The following is a 17942-nucleotide window of genomic DNA, read 5'->3' on the forward strand; positions in this document are numbered from 1 at the left end:
TGTCTGTCTCTCAGGTGTTCTGCTGGGTGGCTGTGGAGATCGGTCCATCCGGTTCCGTCCTGCTCTGGTGTTTAAAGAGTACCATGTTCACATGTTCCTGAACGTGTTCAGCGACGTCCTGGCAGAACACAACTAGAACCCTGCCCCGGTCCCTTCCACACTGGACTGGGCCAAACCAACATAAGCCAAGACCAGCTGGGGATGCGGTGTAGGGGAGAGGAAGCACAAGAGTCTTAACCTATCACAGAGGCTCACACAGTAACGCATACACTTAAAGGGATGCTACGGGATTGAAGCCCTTTTTCTCCTTCCCCAGAGTCAGATGATACTCGTGGATACCATTTATATGTATCTGTGTGCTGTTTGAAGGAAGTTGCTAACTAGCGCAATTGCTAACTAGCATTAGCGCAATGACTGGAAACGTTGGCTCGTGAAACTACCTCTAACTTCCTTTAACCTGGACACAGAGACATAAAAATGGTATCCACGAGTTCATCTGACTCTGGGGAAGTGGATAAAGGGCCTCACTGCCACAATCCTGAAGTATCCCTTTAACACATACTCAAACACACACCATACACACACACACACTTGAATTTGTCCCATTGCTCATGTGGCAGTCCTAGCATTCCGCATGTCACAAGGCACAAGCACAAAACATAGTCTTATTTTGGTCATATCACACAAACCCTCCAACTCCCTAACAGATGAAGGAACAGCAAGATATTTTAGAACAAACACACCTGACAGGAGTGGTTAGCAGCAAGCTAACCTAAACGAGGTTGTAATGATACAAAATGGCCGCTGCACGCCGACCTTTAACCCCTGACCTTGAGATGATGTCCTAGTTTGTGTTCTGTGAGTCCTCTGAGTGTCCTAGCTCTTTTTAACAGAACAATTATGTTTCCGTTTGACTTGGATTATCTCAACCCCAGACATTGGGATTTTATGAAGGAGAATATTATATTACATGATTTAGTGTGTCTGCATGTTGTTGTTCCTGAACTTCCTTTGGGTTGAAGGAATTGAGACCTGGGTTCCAGACTCGCTGTAGGGCTAACAGTCTATTTTAAACCCCCACTTATTAACACATAACCATACAAACCTACAGATATACCCATGTTTAAATTGAAGGCAGGTTTTTGCAGTCAGGACCGCTAATAAAAAGATGTATTATATTTGTTGACTTGTTTGGGACGTAGTCGTAGTAGTGCATCTTGCCATATTCATCCGGTTTCCTCATGAAACGACTGGACTCATTATTGATGTACAGCACAAGGTGTCTACGTTCTGAATGCCTGTTGTTTTTGTTTTTTTAAATGTTGTGGACAGGTTGAAATAGCAGCAGTAACACCAAGGAGTAGGCTTCAGCAGAAGCTTTATAATATGGCCATGACGATGGTGATGGCGATTACAGTGATGATGATACCTGTCTTGTTAACCAGCCCAATCAGTATTGTATAGAGAGCTGATTTCCTGGTAACCCTTAATAATCAGTATTGTATAGAGAGCTGATTTCCTGGTAACCCTTAATAATCAGTATTGTATAGAGAGCTGATTTCCTGGTAACCCTTAACAATCAGTATTGTATAGAGAGCTGATTTCCTGGTAACCCTTAACAATCAGTATTGTATAGAGAGCTGATTTCCTGGTAACCCTTAACAATCAGTATTGTATAGAGAGCTGATTTCCTGGTAACCCTTAACAATCAGTATTGTATAGAGAGCTGATTTCCTGGTAACCCTTAACAATAGTAGAAGCATTGCTATGTTTGTTTACATTGTTCTGTGAGGTTAGAGGTTATTGCAGATCTCTAATTATTGTTGTCTATGAAGAATCCTCTTTATGTATCCTAAAATAAAACCAGAATCCCATTTTAATGAATTCCTCTGGAGTTTGTGTTCCTTATCATATGGTTCTGTTCTGTTTTACCTGACACAGGGACACTGAGGATTCATACCAAACCCAAAACCCTGGATAGAAGGGCTCAGTGAATGTGTGGAGGTGGGTCAGTGTGTCAGTGGAGACTCTATAGAAGGACAGAGTGCCAGCTGGCCAGTCTGTTGGAGTGGGCTGATGGGACAGGTATATCCGTTTCCTTGTTATTGTGCCAGGCAGTGTGACTATCGTTGGAACTCCATAGACTCCAGGACTTGTTATTGGCTCCCAGCACACAGTCATTACTGTCTCCTCTCCTGCTGATTCCTTTATATGTCACTCCTATATGAGCCCTCCCACTCCACTCTACCTCCCAGTAACAGCGCCCAGTCAGACCCTCTCTACACAGCACCTGGTCCCAGTAGTTAAATCTCTCTGGGTGATCAGGATACAGCTGGTTCTCTAACCTCCATGTCACCTTCCTGTTCTCCTCAGACAGAGAGAGGAGTCTGTATGCTGTGTTTGGGTCCAGTGTGACATCACAGGCATCTGTTAGGGAAGATCAATATTAGAAATCATTTCCATCAGAATGTTCATCATCAAGGCCTTTTATGAAGACGATGATGTAATGGAATATGACATCTGACAGACAGACTGCTTGTAAATACCTTTTTCTAGTCTCTGGTATTTTGGGGTTAAGTTTGGGACTATAATTGATGTGACTATTACGGATGCCATATAGCCCGTTGTCAACCGGAAAAGTTTGTTTTTGCGATAGTTCCTCTTTAATACATCTGACAGACTGCGCATCAATATGTATTTTGGGGGGTCTTTTCATCTCAAGTCTGATGATTGTGTGACCAGGGGAGGATGGCTCATAATAACGGCTGACCCTAACCCTCCTGTGGTTTACCAGAAAGATGTCAGTTATAGAGTACAATTTACATGTAAACAAACAAACAAAATCAATTGGATACCTGGCTCTGTGCACAGAACCACGTTTAGACTCAATTCACTGAATTCTGTACAGGACTACACACTAAGAAAAGAGGGTTCCTCAAGGGTTCTTTGGGATGGGTGATGGTTCTATGTGGAACCCTTTGAGCACTTCAATGGTTCTTTGCCGTTCACAAAAGTGTTCTTTGCTCTGTAGTGATAATTAAAATGTAAGGGAGCGTGGTTTGCTCACAACCATGAGTGAGTGTCATTCCAGTTGATCTAATCTGTTGTGTTATATTGTGTTATATGTATGACTATGGCCAGTGTTTTGTGAAAGACTCACATATGGCCTTGTGTCAATAGAGAACGCTCGATTTAGTCAGTGGTTCTCAATGTTCTCCTCAGGGACCCCCAGCTGTTCCAGAGCTATCACACCTGATTAAACTGGTCAATTAACACAATAATTCATATCTATGGAATTTTAACAATAATATGGCTACCCAGAATAGAAAACCCTAGATTCTTCTTCTTTGAGATTGATAAAGGCTCTATAAAGAAGTGTTTAAAGGATATTTAACAGAATATTTTTGAATACCACACCAATGGCCAAATGCAGGCTACTGATCAACTCTCTAGGATGCAATATTCGAACTTAAGTTATTAACAAATCGTATTTATAATCATTTGTTTTATCATTATAATCTTATATCATTGTTATTATTATAGTCCTATTTATTCATCTAAACCAGTTATTTTAATAGCCTATGCAAAACGTGTTTTGTTTCATTCTGTTGAGAACGAAACAATCCTGCTCGTATTTACCCTAGAAACAATGGCTTGATTACTTTTGAAATGACCTTAATAAAGTTTCTAAAGGTTTGGTGTGGTGTGGCTGTTAGTCTGTTATAGTGCAGGTCTACGATATGAAGGCAGTGTGCACTGGCGCTCCAACTGACTCCGACAGTTCGACTTGAGGTGAGGAAGAATGTTTTAGGCCGACAGGAGTTACTCCGATAATCTAACAATATAATGCTTATCTTTACATACAACAAATGTAGGAATTAGACTCCTTCTGTGAGTCTATATCTGTTTAGCAGACACAGTAGCCATCTGACATAAAGAATGTGGGTGTTGTAGCATGTCACCAGCATCTCTCTCTCTCTCTCTGGGGCTTCTCTTCTTTTATATAGATTTTGTAATATTAATATCATACAGTGGATGCCTCAGCCTATAGGTCTATGCATGCAATGCCCTGATACATTTAAAGCTCAAATCTCCCAACATCTGAACCGTAAGGTAGAAAATTATTGTTTTAGGAAAGTAGAAACCGATAAAACAATACGCTATCAAGTTTAGAATATGCTACACATCAAAATTCAAAACACAAGGAATGGTGTTTTTGTAATTTGTTATCCCTCATTTATTAATGAGACAGGCTGCATTGGTGGACACCCTAATAGTTTATTCATCCAATGGGAGGGGAGCTAGTAGACAGTGGGAGGGGGAGAATAGGTTATTCATCCAATGGGAGGGGAGCTAGTAGACAGTGGGAGGGGGAGAATAGGTTATTCATCCAATGGGAGGGGAGCTAGTAGACAGTGGGAGGGGGAGAATAGGTTATTCATCCAATGGGAGGGGAGCTAGTAGACAGTGGGAGGGGAGTATAGGTTATTCATCCAATGGGAGGGGAGCTAGTAGACAGTGGGAGGGGGGAGAATAGGTTATTCATCCAATGGGAGGGGAGCTAGTAGACAGTGGGAGGGGGAGTATAGGTTATTCATCCAATGGGAGGGGAGCTAGTAGACAGTGGGAGGGGGGAGTATAGGTTATTCATCCAATGGGAGGGGAGCTAGTAGACAGTGGGAGGGGGAGTATAGGTTATTCATCCAATGGGAGGGGAGCTAGTAGACAGTGGGAGGGGGAGTATAGGTTATTCATCCAATGGGAGGGGAGCTAGTAGACAGTGGGAGGGGGAGTATAGGTTATTCATCCAATGGGAGGGGAGCTAGTAGACAGTGGGAGGGGGAGAATAGGTTATTCATCCAATGGGAGGGGAGCTAGTAGACAGTGGGAGGGGGAGTATAGGTTATTCATCCAATGGGAGGGGAGCTAGTAGACAGTGGGAGGGGGAGAATAGGTTATTCATCCAATGGGAGGGGAGCTAGTAGACAGTGGGAGGGGGAGTATAGGTTATTCATCCAATGGGAGGGGAGCTAGTAGACAGTGGGAAGGGGGAGAATAGGTTATTCATCCAATGGGAGGGGAGCTAGTAGACAGTGGGAGGGGGAGAATAGGTTATTCATCCAATGGGAGGGGAGCTAGTAGACAGTGGGAAGGGGGGAGAATAGGTTATTCATCCAATGGGAGGGGAGCTAGTAGACAGTGGGAGGGGGAGAATAGGTTATTCTTCCCAGCAGCCAATACTCACATTTCTTTAGCCCTGGTATGATTCTGCACTTTTCACCATTTTCAATGCTGAAGGAGAATCAAATAGACAGTTAAACACACACACACACACACACACACACACACACACACACACACACACACACACACACACACACACACACACACACACACAAAAAGAAAAATAATTACGCATTACGGACATTCAGATTTGTCGTGACGTTGTATTAGTTAATGTGACGACTGTTGCTCATCGAATGATTAACGGTTTATAATTGCGTGATTAAATGAATTAAGCAATGAATCAAGCAATTATTAACTCATCAACCTGGGGCACCATGGGAACAGTATTTTGATTGAGTTTCTATTTCCCAAATTAACTCAAAGGATATCAGAATATCGATTTTACAACAGTCGCTAAATTAATCAATTTCCTCTACAGTCTCATTCTGAACGTCGCATAATCCGGGAATCTGCACGGACCCGGGCTTCACCAATGAGTTTACCACACCAATCTTAGTTGATTATTTATTTACTAGCAAGCTAAAATGATGATAAAAATACACATACACAAAACACAGTCTAGCTATTGATTAGGACTTAGTATAACGGGCCAACACACTATGGCGCGTGTTACCCAAAATGGGGATTTAAAAGAGAGAGAAACCAAGAAAGTACACGAGAGAAATATACATTTGGGTTCATTTGTCAGCCATGCTTATTTAAACCTAGCCTTGCCCCGAACTGCTGCTCTTATTTGTCAGAATATAATGATGTAATTACGTGTTGGAGGTCTCAGGTGGGAAGCTCCGCGTGTGTCGTTTAGGCTTCTCAATGACGCACTTCTCCGGCGCAACTCTCTGGTTGTCCTCACGATGTCAGTGTCCTTCTTGGCTAAGTGGTCTGATCCCTCGCCCTTGATCTGAAAGGGGTCTTCTGAGGACAGACAGATCTGTAGCTCAGAGCTCACAGCTTCGGACTCGAACGGTGTATATACCACGATTCAATGGAGAGTGGAGGCTGGGTGGTTCGGCTTGAATTCACCCGCTTAGACACAGCTACTCGTCCGTAGCTCGTGTAGAAAAAGATTTCTTTGTCTTCAACCTTGTGTTTCGTTTTGGGGTTCGTTGACTTTGTTAGACCTTCGCTGCAGCTTGGGGTCAATTAGTCTGATATGTTAATTCTTCACTCTCCTGTCTTATACCCCTGGGTCAGAAGTGGGCGTAACCGCCTTTAGGGCAATTCTCTGGGCGGACCAAGTTAAGGGGCAAGGCCTAGATTTGACTAAAATCCTATTTTAGACACTACCTTCACATCTCATCTTTACCAAAACATTCTCTTTGATTTGGATATTTTCCACACAACGTACAATGTATAAACATCAGGCATATACTGGGAAAACTCTTAAAGGTACAATGTTTTCATAATAACGTCATCTCTTAACCTTTAATAACAATACAAAAGTTACATACATTTTCATATTCCACCTCTCGTCATGACCACCGTTGTGGCTGACGGAAACCATTGTTCCAAAGTCCCTTTATTGCATGTTTAATGTTCTGAGGCCAGAATTCCATTGTGAGGACAAAGGAATTTCTCTGTGGCCTAAGGTTTATTATGGCGTGAGGGGTCATAAAACCCCCACATCTTCAGACCCCTAGATCTCTCCTCCTCTGTTGGGGGTTTGGGAGATAATCTGTAGGGTGGTGGTCTCCTGTACCCTGACCTGATCAGGACAGTCATGACAGATTCTATGAGAAAGAGACAAAGAAAGAGCTCCAAACACTGTCCTAATTTAACTGGATGTTTGGCCCACAAGTTATCAATTTACTCAAGTTTCTCCAGTCTCCAGTGTGGATCCTCCAGTCCAGCAGAGAGCAGTCTGACTCCTGAGTCTCCTGGGTGATTGTAGCTCAGGTCCAGCTCTCTCAGGTATGAGGGGTTTGACCTCAGAGCTGATACCAGAGAAGCACAGCCTTCCTCTGTGACCAGACAGCCTGACAGCCTGCAGAGTTAAACATTATTTAACCACACTGACTAAATACCAGACCACACCAGACAATACAACCTTATCTTCTCATTCTCAGATGCTCTTAGTAACAACACGTCACGTCCCTGACAGACCTGGATTCAAATAGTGTCTGATTTTCTTTCAAATAGGTTTAGGCACACTTTCTTTAAAACATGAGGTTCTAATGACCATCTTGTTTAATTCAGCTAAACTAAGTATTTAGATATTTGTTTCCTTACCTTGACAGCAGTCTATGTACAAGGAGGGACTGCAGTAAACAAGCTAGCCACTGACAACAAATGCTAATAATAACATTTTTCAGCCCAAAACCCGATGTAAGTCAATCTCCTCTGTTGAGCATGCACCGTAAAAATGTTCCTGTTATTTTTTCAGTCCAGTTGCCTGTAAGTTACCCTAAAAAAGTACAGTATGTTACCGTATTTTATGGTATCCAATATTGTTACTTTAATATTAGTGACAACATTAGTGAGGTCACTGATGTTGGGGGATTAGCAGTTGGCGTTCCAATTCATCCCAAAGGTGTTCGATGGGGTTGAGGTCAGGGTTCTGTGCAGGCCAGTCAATTTCTTCCACACCAATCTCGACAAACCATTTCTGTATGGAAGTCGCATTGTGCACGGGGGCATTGTCATGCTGAAACAGGAAAGGGCCTTCCCCAAACCTTTGCCACAAAGTTGGAAGCACAGAATGTAATTGTATGCTGTAGTGTTAAGATTCCCCTTCACTGGAACTAAGGGGCCTAAGGCTGAACCATGGAAAACAGCCCCAGACCATTATTCCTCCTCCACCAAACATTACAGTTGGCACTATGCATTGGGGCAGGTAGCGTTCTCCTAGCATCCGCCAAACCCAGATTTGTCCGTCGGACTGCCAGATGGTGAAGCGTGATTCATCACTCCAGAGAATGCGTTTCCACTACTCCAGAGTCCAATGGAGGCGAGCTTTACACCACTCCAGCCAACGCTTGGCCTTGCGCATGGTGATCTTAGGCTTGTGTGCAGCTGTTCGGCAGTTTGAAACTTGGTAGTGAGTGTTGCAACACGAGGACAGCCGTTTTTTACGCGCTTCAGCACTCGGAGGTCACGTTCTGTGAGCTTATGTGGCCTACCACTTCACAGCTGAGGCATTGTTGCTCCTAGACGTTTCCACTTCACAATAACAGCACTTACAGTTGACTGGGGCAGCTCTAGCAGGGCAGAAATGTGACTAATTGACTGCCAATGTTTGTCTATGGAGATTGCATGGTTGTGTGCTCGATTTGACACACCTGTCAGCAAAGGGTGTGGCTGAAATAGCCAAATCCACTAATTTGAAGGAGTGTCCACATACGTTTGTATATAGTGTATGTTAATGAGCCAGAAACAACAATATCATGCAATCTCTAGTGGTGAAAAGATTTTTGGCGCTCCAAAAATACGGTACGGTACTGTATTCTGTGGGTGAAATTACAGTAATTATTTCCCTTCCCACAACTTTTTCCCACAATGTATCATAATTTACAGTATGCTGCAGAATAATGCTTATACCTTATAATACCTTATGGAACAGGGGGGACTGTGAAGAGACACACACACAGGCACAGACACACATGATAAGACATGCACACACACGTACACATGGATTTTGTATTGTAGATATGTGGACTGAGGGAACACACTTAATGTGTTGTGAAAAGTGTTATGAAGAGCCTTAATGTTGCTGGACCCCAGGTAGAGTAACTGTTGCCTTGTCACCAGCTAATGGGGATCCTTAATAAATACAAATTCAAATATCTCTGTCCAGTGTCTGTGTTATTTTTCCCATCTTAATCTTTCATTTTTATTGGCCAGTCTGAGATATGGCTTTTTCTTTGCAACTCTGCCTAGAAGGCCAGCATCCCGGAGTCGCCTCTTCACTGTTGACGTTGAGACTGGTGTTTTGCGGGTACTATTTAATGAAGCTGCCAGTTGAAGACAAATGTACTTGTCCTCTTGCTCAGTTGTGCACCGGGGCCTCCCACTCTTCTTTCTATTCTGGTTAGAGACAGTTTGCGCCGTTCTGTGAAGGGAGTAGTACACAGCGTTGTACGAGATCTTCAGTTTCTTGGCAATTTCTCGCATGGAAATGGCCTTAATTTCTCAGAACAAGAATAGACTGACAAGTTTCAAAAGAAAGTTATTTGTTTCTGGCCATTTTGAGATACTCAACTACTCTAAGGAAAGCCAGTTTTATTGCTTCTTTAATCAGAACAATAGTTTTCAGCTGTGCTAACATAATTGCAAAAGGGTTTTCTAATGATCAATTAGCCTTTTAAAATGATAAACTTGGAATAGCTAACACAACGTGCCATTGGAACACAGGAGTGATGGTTGCTGATAATGTGCCTCTGTAGATATTCCATTAAAAATCTGCCATTTCCAGCTTCAATAGTCATTTACAACATTAACAATGTCTATCAAACGGTATTTCTGATCAATTTGATGTTATTTTAATGGACAACATTTTTTGCTCTTCTTTCAAAACAAGGACATTTCTAAATGACCCCAAACTTTTGAACAGTAGTGTATGGAACTGTTCTAAATTAGCAAAAATATCAAAACATTTCTAAAAACCTGCTTTCTTTTATTACATTTTTGAATAATGTGGAAAAAGTCAAGGGGTCTGAATAGTGAATACTTTCCAAAGGTACCAAACACATAAAGTCCATTGTAAAACATGTGGTTCTAATAAACTATCACTTGATGAACTAATACAGACTACTGACCTCAGAGTCTCCAGTTTACAGTGGGGATTCTCCAGTCCAGCAGAGAGCAGCTTCACTCCTGAATCCTTCAGGTCATTGTTACTCAGGTCCAGCTCTCTCAGGTGTGAGGGGTTTAACCTCATTGCTGAGACCAGAAAAGCCCAGCCTTCCTCTGTGAGCAGACAGCCGGACAGCCTGACAGAGAGATTACATTTGAAGGGTTCAAGGGGGCCACTTTGATGATCACACGTCTTACAAGTCTCATTCCAATTGACAGAACCTCAAGTTTAAAACCCAACCACCATGTCAACTGTATGGTCAGTCTAATCACATACTGTATATGGTCAGTCTAATCACATACTGTATACGGTCAGTCTAATCACATACTATATACGGTCAGTCTAATCACATACTGTATATGGTCAGTCTAATCACATACTGTATACGGTCAGTCTAATCACATACTGTATACGGTCAGTCTAATCACATACTGTATGGTCAGTCTAATCACATACTGTATACAGTCAGTCTAATCACATACTGTATATGGTCAGTCTAATCACATACTGTATACGGTCAGTCTAATCACATACTATATACGGTCAGTCTAATCACATACTGTATATGGTCAGTCTAATCACATACTGTATACGGTCAGTCTAATCACATACTGTATGGTCAGTCTAATCACATACTGTATATGGTCAGTCTAATCACATACTGTATGGCCAGTCTAATCACATACTGTATACAGTCAGTCTAATCACATACTGTATATGGTCAGTCTAATCACATACTGTATACAGTCAGTCTAATCACATACTGTATATGGTCAGTCTAATCACATACTGTATATGGTCAGTCTAATCACATACTGTATATGGTCAGTCTCATCACATACTGTATGGCCAGTCTAATCACATACTGTATACAGTCAGTCTCATCACATACTGTATATGGTCAGTCTAATCACATACTGTATACAGTCAGTCTAATCACATACTGTATATGGTCAGTCTAATCACATACTGTATATGGTCAGTCTAATCACATACTGTATACGGTCAGTCTAATCACATACTGTATGGCCAGTCTAATCACATACTGTATATGGTCAGTCTCATCACATACTGTATGGCCAGTCTAATCACATACTGTATACAGTCAGTCTAATCACATACTGTATACAGTCAGTCTCATCACATACTGTATATGGTCAGTCTAATCACATACTGTATATGGTCAGTCTAATCACATACTGTATACAGTCAGTCTCATCACATACTGTATATGGTCAGTCTAATCACATACTGTATATGGTCAGTCTAATCACATACTGTATACAGTCAGTCTCATCACATACTGTATATGGTCAGTCTAATCACATACTGTATACGGTCAGTCTAATCACATACTGTATACAGTCAGTCTAATCACATACTGTATATGGTCAGTCTAATCACATACTGTATACAGTCAGTCTAATCACATACTGTATATGGTCAGTCTAATCACATACTGTATATGGTCAGTCTAATCACATACTGTATATGGTCAGTCTCATCACATACTGTATGGCCAGTCTAATCACATACTGTATACAGTCAGTCTCATCACATACTGTATATGGTCAGTCTAATCACATACTGTATACAGTCAGTCTAATCACATACTGTATATGGTCAGTCTAATCACATACTGTATATGGTCAGTCTAATCACATACTGTATATGGTCAGTCTAATCACATACTGTATATGGTCAGTCTAATCACATACTGTATACGGTCAGTCTAATCACATACTGTATATGGTCAGTCTCATCACATACTGTATGGCCAGTCTAATCACATACTGTATACAGTCAGTCTAATCACATACTGTATACAGTCAGTCTCATCACATACTGTATATGGTCAGTCTAATCACATACTGTATATGGTCAGTCTAATCACATACTGTATACGGTCAGTCTAATCACATACTGTATGGCCAGTCTAATCACATACTGTATACGGTCAGTCTAATCACATACTGTATACGGTCAGTCTAATCAGTCTAATCACATACTGTATACGGTCAGTCTAATCACATACTGTATATGGTCAGTCTAATCACATACTGTATACGGTCAGTCTAATCACATACTGTATACGGTCAGTCTAATCAGTCTAATCACATACTGTATATGGTCAGTCTAATCACATACTGTATATGGTCAGTCTAATCACATACTGTATACGGTCAGTCTAATCACATACTGTATATGGTCAGTCTCATCACATACTGTATGGCCAGTCTAATCACATACTGTATACAGTCAGTCTAATCACATACTGTATACAGTCAGTCTCATCACATACTGTATATGGTCAGTCTAATCACATACTGTATATGGTCAGTCTAATCACATACTGTATACGGTCAGTCTAATCACATACTGTATGGCCAGTCTAATCACATACTGTATACGGTCAGTCTAATCACATACTGTATACGGTCAGTCTAATCACATACTGTATACGGTCAGTCTAATCACATACTGTATATGGTCAGTCTAATCACATACTGTATACGGTCAGTCTAATCACATACTGTATACGGTCAGTCTAATCAGTCTAATCACATACTGTATACGGTCAGTCTAATCACATACTGTACTGTATGGTGAGTTAGATTTTCATTTACAAACAGGGTTTTAATTGGTTAGCTTGGGAACAGTGATAGTTCAGTTTAATGGAAACTAAAGAACAGCAGGAATACGGAGTAGACATATGTGGATTTAATGACAAAACAATAAGATTCACTGACCTCAGTCTCCAGTTTACACTGTGGATTCTCCAGTCCAGCAGAGAGCAGCTTCACTCCTGAATCCTTCAGGTCATTGTCACTTAGGTCCAGCTCTCTCAGGTGTTGTGTACAGAGCTGAGGCCAAGGCTTCACAGCATTTCACAGTGAGGTTACACTCATTAAGCCTTTGAAAAGTAAAACACAATGAACATTCATTTAGACCACTGTGTGTACATGTAGCAGAGCATTTGAGAATCAACAATGAATTTGTAATATGCTAATGCATATCTGTGTATTCTGACTGATGATTATATTAAAAACCCCATATTTACAGAGCGGTTTGGGAGGCTTTGACCACTGGCAGCAGCCTCAGAAAACCTTCCTCTGATCTGGAGTATTTCTTCAGGTCAAACACATCCAGCTCCTTTTCTGAAGTCAGCAACACAAAGACCAGAGCTGACCACTGTGCAGGTGACAGTTTGGCTTCTGAGAGACTTCCTGAGCTCAGGTAGCTTTGGATCTCCTCCACTAGAGAATGGTCATTCAGTTCATTCAGACAGTGGAACAGATTGATGCACCTCTCTGGAGAGGGATTCTCCCTGATCTTCTCCTTGATGTACTTGACTGTTTCCTCATTGTCCTCTGAACTTCTTGTTCTCTCGTTCAGTAAGCCTCGTAAGAGAATCTGATTGGACTCCAGTGAGAGACCCAGAAGGAAACGAAGGAACAAGTCCAGGTGTCCATTCTTACTCTGTAAGGCCTTGTCCACTGCACGCTTGTGGAATTCATTTGTCGATATTGTCCTGAACTGCGTGAGAGGCATTTGGGGGGTTGACAGTGTCTTAGATAATAGATTTCGATTTCTGTTGTTGAATGAGAGAAAGACATATACAGGAGCCAGAAACTCCTGTATGCTGAGATGCACAAAGCAGTACACCTTCTCCTTGGAAATCCTAGTCTCCTGTCTAAAGATCTGTGTGCACACTCCTGAGTACACTGAGGCTTCAGTGACATCAATGCCACACTCTTCCAGGTCTGACTTGTAGAAGATCAGGTTGCCATTTTGAAGCTGTTGAAAAGCCAGCTTACATATTTTCATTATCATCTTTTTATCCCAGTGTGACACTGTCTTAGCTTGTCCATGATACTTCCTATTCTTCTGTTTGGACTGAAATACAAAGAATTGTGAGTACATCTCAGTCAGGTTCTTGGGTATCTCTCCTGTCTTCTTTTCAGACAACAGGTCTTCAAGAACTGTGGCAGAAATCCAACAGAAGATCGGTATGTGGCACATGATGTGGAGGCTCCTTGATGTCTTTATGTGAGTGATTATTTTGCTGGCCACGTCCTCATCACTGAATCTCTTCCTGAAGTACTCTTCCTTCTGTGGATCGTTAAACACTCGTACCTCCGTCACCTGGTCAACACACTCAGGAGGGATCTGATTGGCTGCTGCAGACCGGGAGGTTATCCAGAGGAGAGCAGAGGGAAGCAGCTTCCTGTGGATGAGGTTTGTCAACAGCACGTCCACTGAGGTTGACTTTGTCACATCACGGCAACTCTTGTTATTTTCAAAGTCTAGGGGCAGTCGGCACTCATCCCTGTAGCTCAGTTGGTAGAGCATGGTGTTTGCAACGCCAGGGTTGTGGGTTCGATTCCCACGGGGGGCCAGCACAGAAAAAAAAATATATATATATATGTATGAAAGGAAATGTATGCATTCACTACTGTAAGTCGCTCTGGATAAGAGCGTCTGCTAAATGACAATTTTTATCAAAGATAAACAGAAATTTGAAATTGTTGTTCTTGAAAATTCCTGATTCTTTCACACCTACAAAAAAATTATCTACAATGCCAACAAAGCTATGCTCTTCCTTTTTCATCAAATTCAGCTCTGGAAAAGGGAGTGGAAAAATGAAATGAATGTCTTGGTTTGCGTTTCCTCTAGCCCAGTCCAGAATGAACTTCTGCACAGATACACTTTTTCCAATGCCAGCGACTCCCTTTGTCAGCACAGTTCTGATATGTTTGCCTCGTCCAGTTAAGGGTTTAAAGATGTCATTGCATTTGATTGATGTCTCTGGTCTTGCTGGTCTCCTGATTGTTGTCTCAATATGCCTCACCTCATGTCCAGTTATGACCTCTCCACTTCCACCCTCTGTGATGTAGAGCGCTGTGTAGATCTCATTGAGATCTACTGAATTTCCTGCTTCAGGTATCCCCTCAAATACATTTGTATATGTATCTTTCAGGTAAGACTTGAGTTTCCAATGGTATGCAGAACTATATATCCAAACAACATTTAATTTAGTAAATGTTCAAAGACATGAAGAAAAGAGGGTTTCTCAAAGGTTCTCTGGGACATACCCCTTCCTCTTTCTCTTAGCAGCGGTTGGTGTTGAGAAAGAAGCTGTTGAGGAAACATCTAATTCTTCTGTTCTAGTTCAGAGTCCCTCTGCAGATCCTTCCCTCCAACAACATTGAGACTGAAGACCCTGGTGTTGTCCCTACACTTCCTGTTTAGAAGTCTATAAAATATGGTCATATTTAATCAACATTTTAATATTGATTAATGTGCTAGCCTCCCTACACTGGCTTCCTGTTAAGGCAAGGGCTGATTTCAAGGTTTACTGCTAACCTACAAAGCATTACATGGGCTTGATCCTACCTACCTTTCCGATTTGGTCCTGCCGTACATACCTACACGTACGCTACGGTCACAAGACGCAGGCCTCCTAATTGTCCCTAGAATTCGCAGACTCGGTCTCAACCTTTAAGTCTTTACTGAAGACTCATCTCTTCAGTAGGTCATATGATTGAGTGTAGTCTGGCCCAGGAGTGTGAAGGTGAACGGAAAGGCTCTGGAGCAAAAAAACACCCTTGCTGTCTCTGCCTGGCCGGTTCCCCTCTCTCCACTGGGATTCTCTGCCTCTAACCCTATTACAGGGGCTGAGTCACTGGCTTACTGGTGCTCTTCCATGCCGTCCCTAGGAGGGGTGCGTCACTTGAGTGGGTTAAGTCACTGACGTGGTCGTCCTGTCTGGGTTGGCTACCTGCCGCCCTGTCATGTGGGCGAGCAGTTTGCTGATGTTAGTTTTGAGAACAGAGTGCCCCATCGTGGCAGTGGGGTTGTGGTATGGGCTGGCATAAGCTACGGACAACAAACACAATTGCATTTAATCAATGGTAATTTGAATGCACAGAGATACCGTGACCAGATCCTGAGGCCCATTGTCATGCCATCCATCTGCACCCATCACCTCATGTTTAAGCATTATAATGCACAGCCCCATGTTGCAAGGATCTGTACATAATTCCTGGAAGCTGAAAATGTCCCAGTTCTTCCATGGCCTGTATACTCACCAGACATGTCACCCATTGAGCATGTTTGGGACGCTCTGGGTAGAAGTGTACGACAGCATGTTCCAGTTCCCACCAATATCCAGAAACTTCGCACAGCCATTGAAGAGGAGTGGGACAACATTCCACAGGCTACAGTGAACAGCCTGATCAACTCTACTTGAAGGAGATGTGTCCCGCTTCATGAGGGAAATGATGGTCACACCAGATACTGACTGGTGTTCTGATCCATGCCCCTACTTAAAAAAAAATATGTTTTTACAGTATCTGAAACCAACAGATGCAAATTCACAGCCATGAAATCCATAGATCAGGGCCTAGTGATTGTATTTCAATTGACTGATTTCCTTAAATCAGGTATTCCCAAAATTGGGTAGGCATACTCGCAGGGGTATGTGCAATGCCGTCAGGTGTACGCCAAATAAAAATGTGATTCACATTTAAAATATATAAATACACACACATATATATATACAGTTGAAGTCGGAGGTTTACATACACGTACATTTAAACTCAGTTTTTCACAATTCCTGACATTTATTCCCTATCTTAGGTCAGTTAGGATCACCACTTTATTTTAAGAATGTGAAATGTCAGAAAAATAGCAGAGAGAATTATTTATTTCAGCTTTTAATTCTTTCATCACATTCCCAGTGGGTCAGAAGTTCACATACACTCAATTAGTATTTGGTAGCATTGCCTTTAAATTGTTTAACTTGGGTCAAACGTTTCAGGTAGGCTTCCACAAGCTTCCCACAATAAGATCAGTGAATTTTGGCCCATTCCTCCTGACAGAGCTGGTGTAACTGAGTCAGGTTTGTAGGCCTCCTTGCTCGCATATGCTTTTTCAGTCCTTCCCACAAATTTTAGATGGGATTGAGGTCAGGGCTTTGTGATGGCCACTCCAATACCTTGACTTTGTTGTCCTTAAGCCATTTTGCCACAACTTTGGATGTATGCTTGGGGTCAATGTCCATTTGGAAGACCCATTTGCGACCAAGCTTTAACTTCCTGACTGATGTCTTGAGATGTTCCTTCAATATATCCACATAATTTTCCTTCCTCATAATGCAATTTTTTTGTGAAGTGCACCAGTCCCTCCTGCAGCAAAGCACCCCCACAACATGATGCTGCCACCCCCGTGCTTCACGGTTGGGATGGTGTTCTTCGGCTTGCAAGCATCCCCCTTTTTCCTCCAAACATAACAATGGTCATTATGGCCAAACAGTTCTATTTTTATTACATCAAACCAGAGGACATTTCTCCAAAAAGTACAATCTTTGTCCCCATGCGCAGTTGCAAACCGTAGTCTGGCTTTCTTATGGCGGTTTTGGAGCAGTGTATTCTTCCTTGCTGAGCGGCCTTTCAGATTATGTTGATATAGGACTCGTTTTACTATGGATATAGATACTTTTGTACCTGTTTCCAGCATCTTCACTAGGTCCTTTGCTGTTGTTCTGGGATTGATTTGCACTTTTCGCACCAAAGTAAGTTAATCTCTAGGAGACAGAATGCGTCTCCTTCCTGAGTGGTATGATGGCTGCGTGGTCCCATGGTGTTTATACTTGCGTACTATTGTTTGTACAGATGAACGTGGTACCTTCAGGCGTTTGGAAATTGCTCCCAAGGATTAACCAGACTTGTGGAGGTCTACAATTTGTTTCTGAGGTCTTGGCTGATTTCTTTTGATTTTCCCATGATGTCAAGCAAAGAGGCACTGAGTTTGAAGGTAGGCCTTGAAATACATACATAGGTACACCTCCATTGACTCAAACGATGTCAATTAGCCTATCAGAAGCTTCTAAAGCCATGACATC

At 42.1% G+C, this 17942-nt stretch overlaps 1 protein-coding gene and 1 pseudogene across 3 annotated transcripts in view; one reads left to right on the top strand and one right to left on the bottom strand.

The window, feature by feature from the left end:
- Window positions 1–1884, top strand: part of LOC106592407 (4-aminobutyrate aminotransferase, mitochondrial) — a 60736-nt gene extending 58852 nt beyond the window's left edge. For both annotated transcript variants that reach the window (XM_045719679.1, XM_045719680.1), the window contains exon 16: window positions 15–1884. In XM_045719679.1, the coding sequence (XP_045575635.1) occupies window positions 15–136 (122 nt within the window). In that variant the 3' untranslated portion in view covers window positions 137–1884. The remainder of the gene's footprint in view (window positions 1–14) is intronic.
- LOC106606234 (NLR family CARD domain-containing protein 3-like) lies at window positions 1642–16030 on the bottom strand (annotated as a pseudogene). The gene is made up of 8 exons (XR_006770395.1): window positions 16026–16030; window positions 14537–15048; window positions 13098–14370; window positions 12794–12950; window positions 9999–10181; window positions 7055–7228; window positions 5246–5292; window positions 1642–2427 (listed from the first exon to the last, which is right to left on the bottom strand). The product of XR_006770395.1 is annotated as an NLR family CARD domain-containing protein 3-like (transcript).
- Window positions 16031–17942: the final 1912 nt, after the last annotated feature.

This window comes from Salmo salar, chromosome ssa06 (assembly GCF_905237065.1).
Source record: "Salmo salar chromosome ssa06, Ssal_v3.1, whole genome shotgun sequence".
Taxonomy (NCBI): Eukaryota; Metazoa; Chordata; class Actinopteri; order Salmoniformes; family Salmonidae; genus Salmo; species Salmo salar.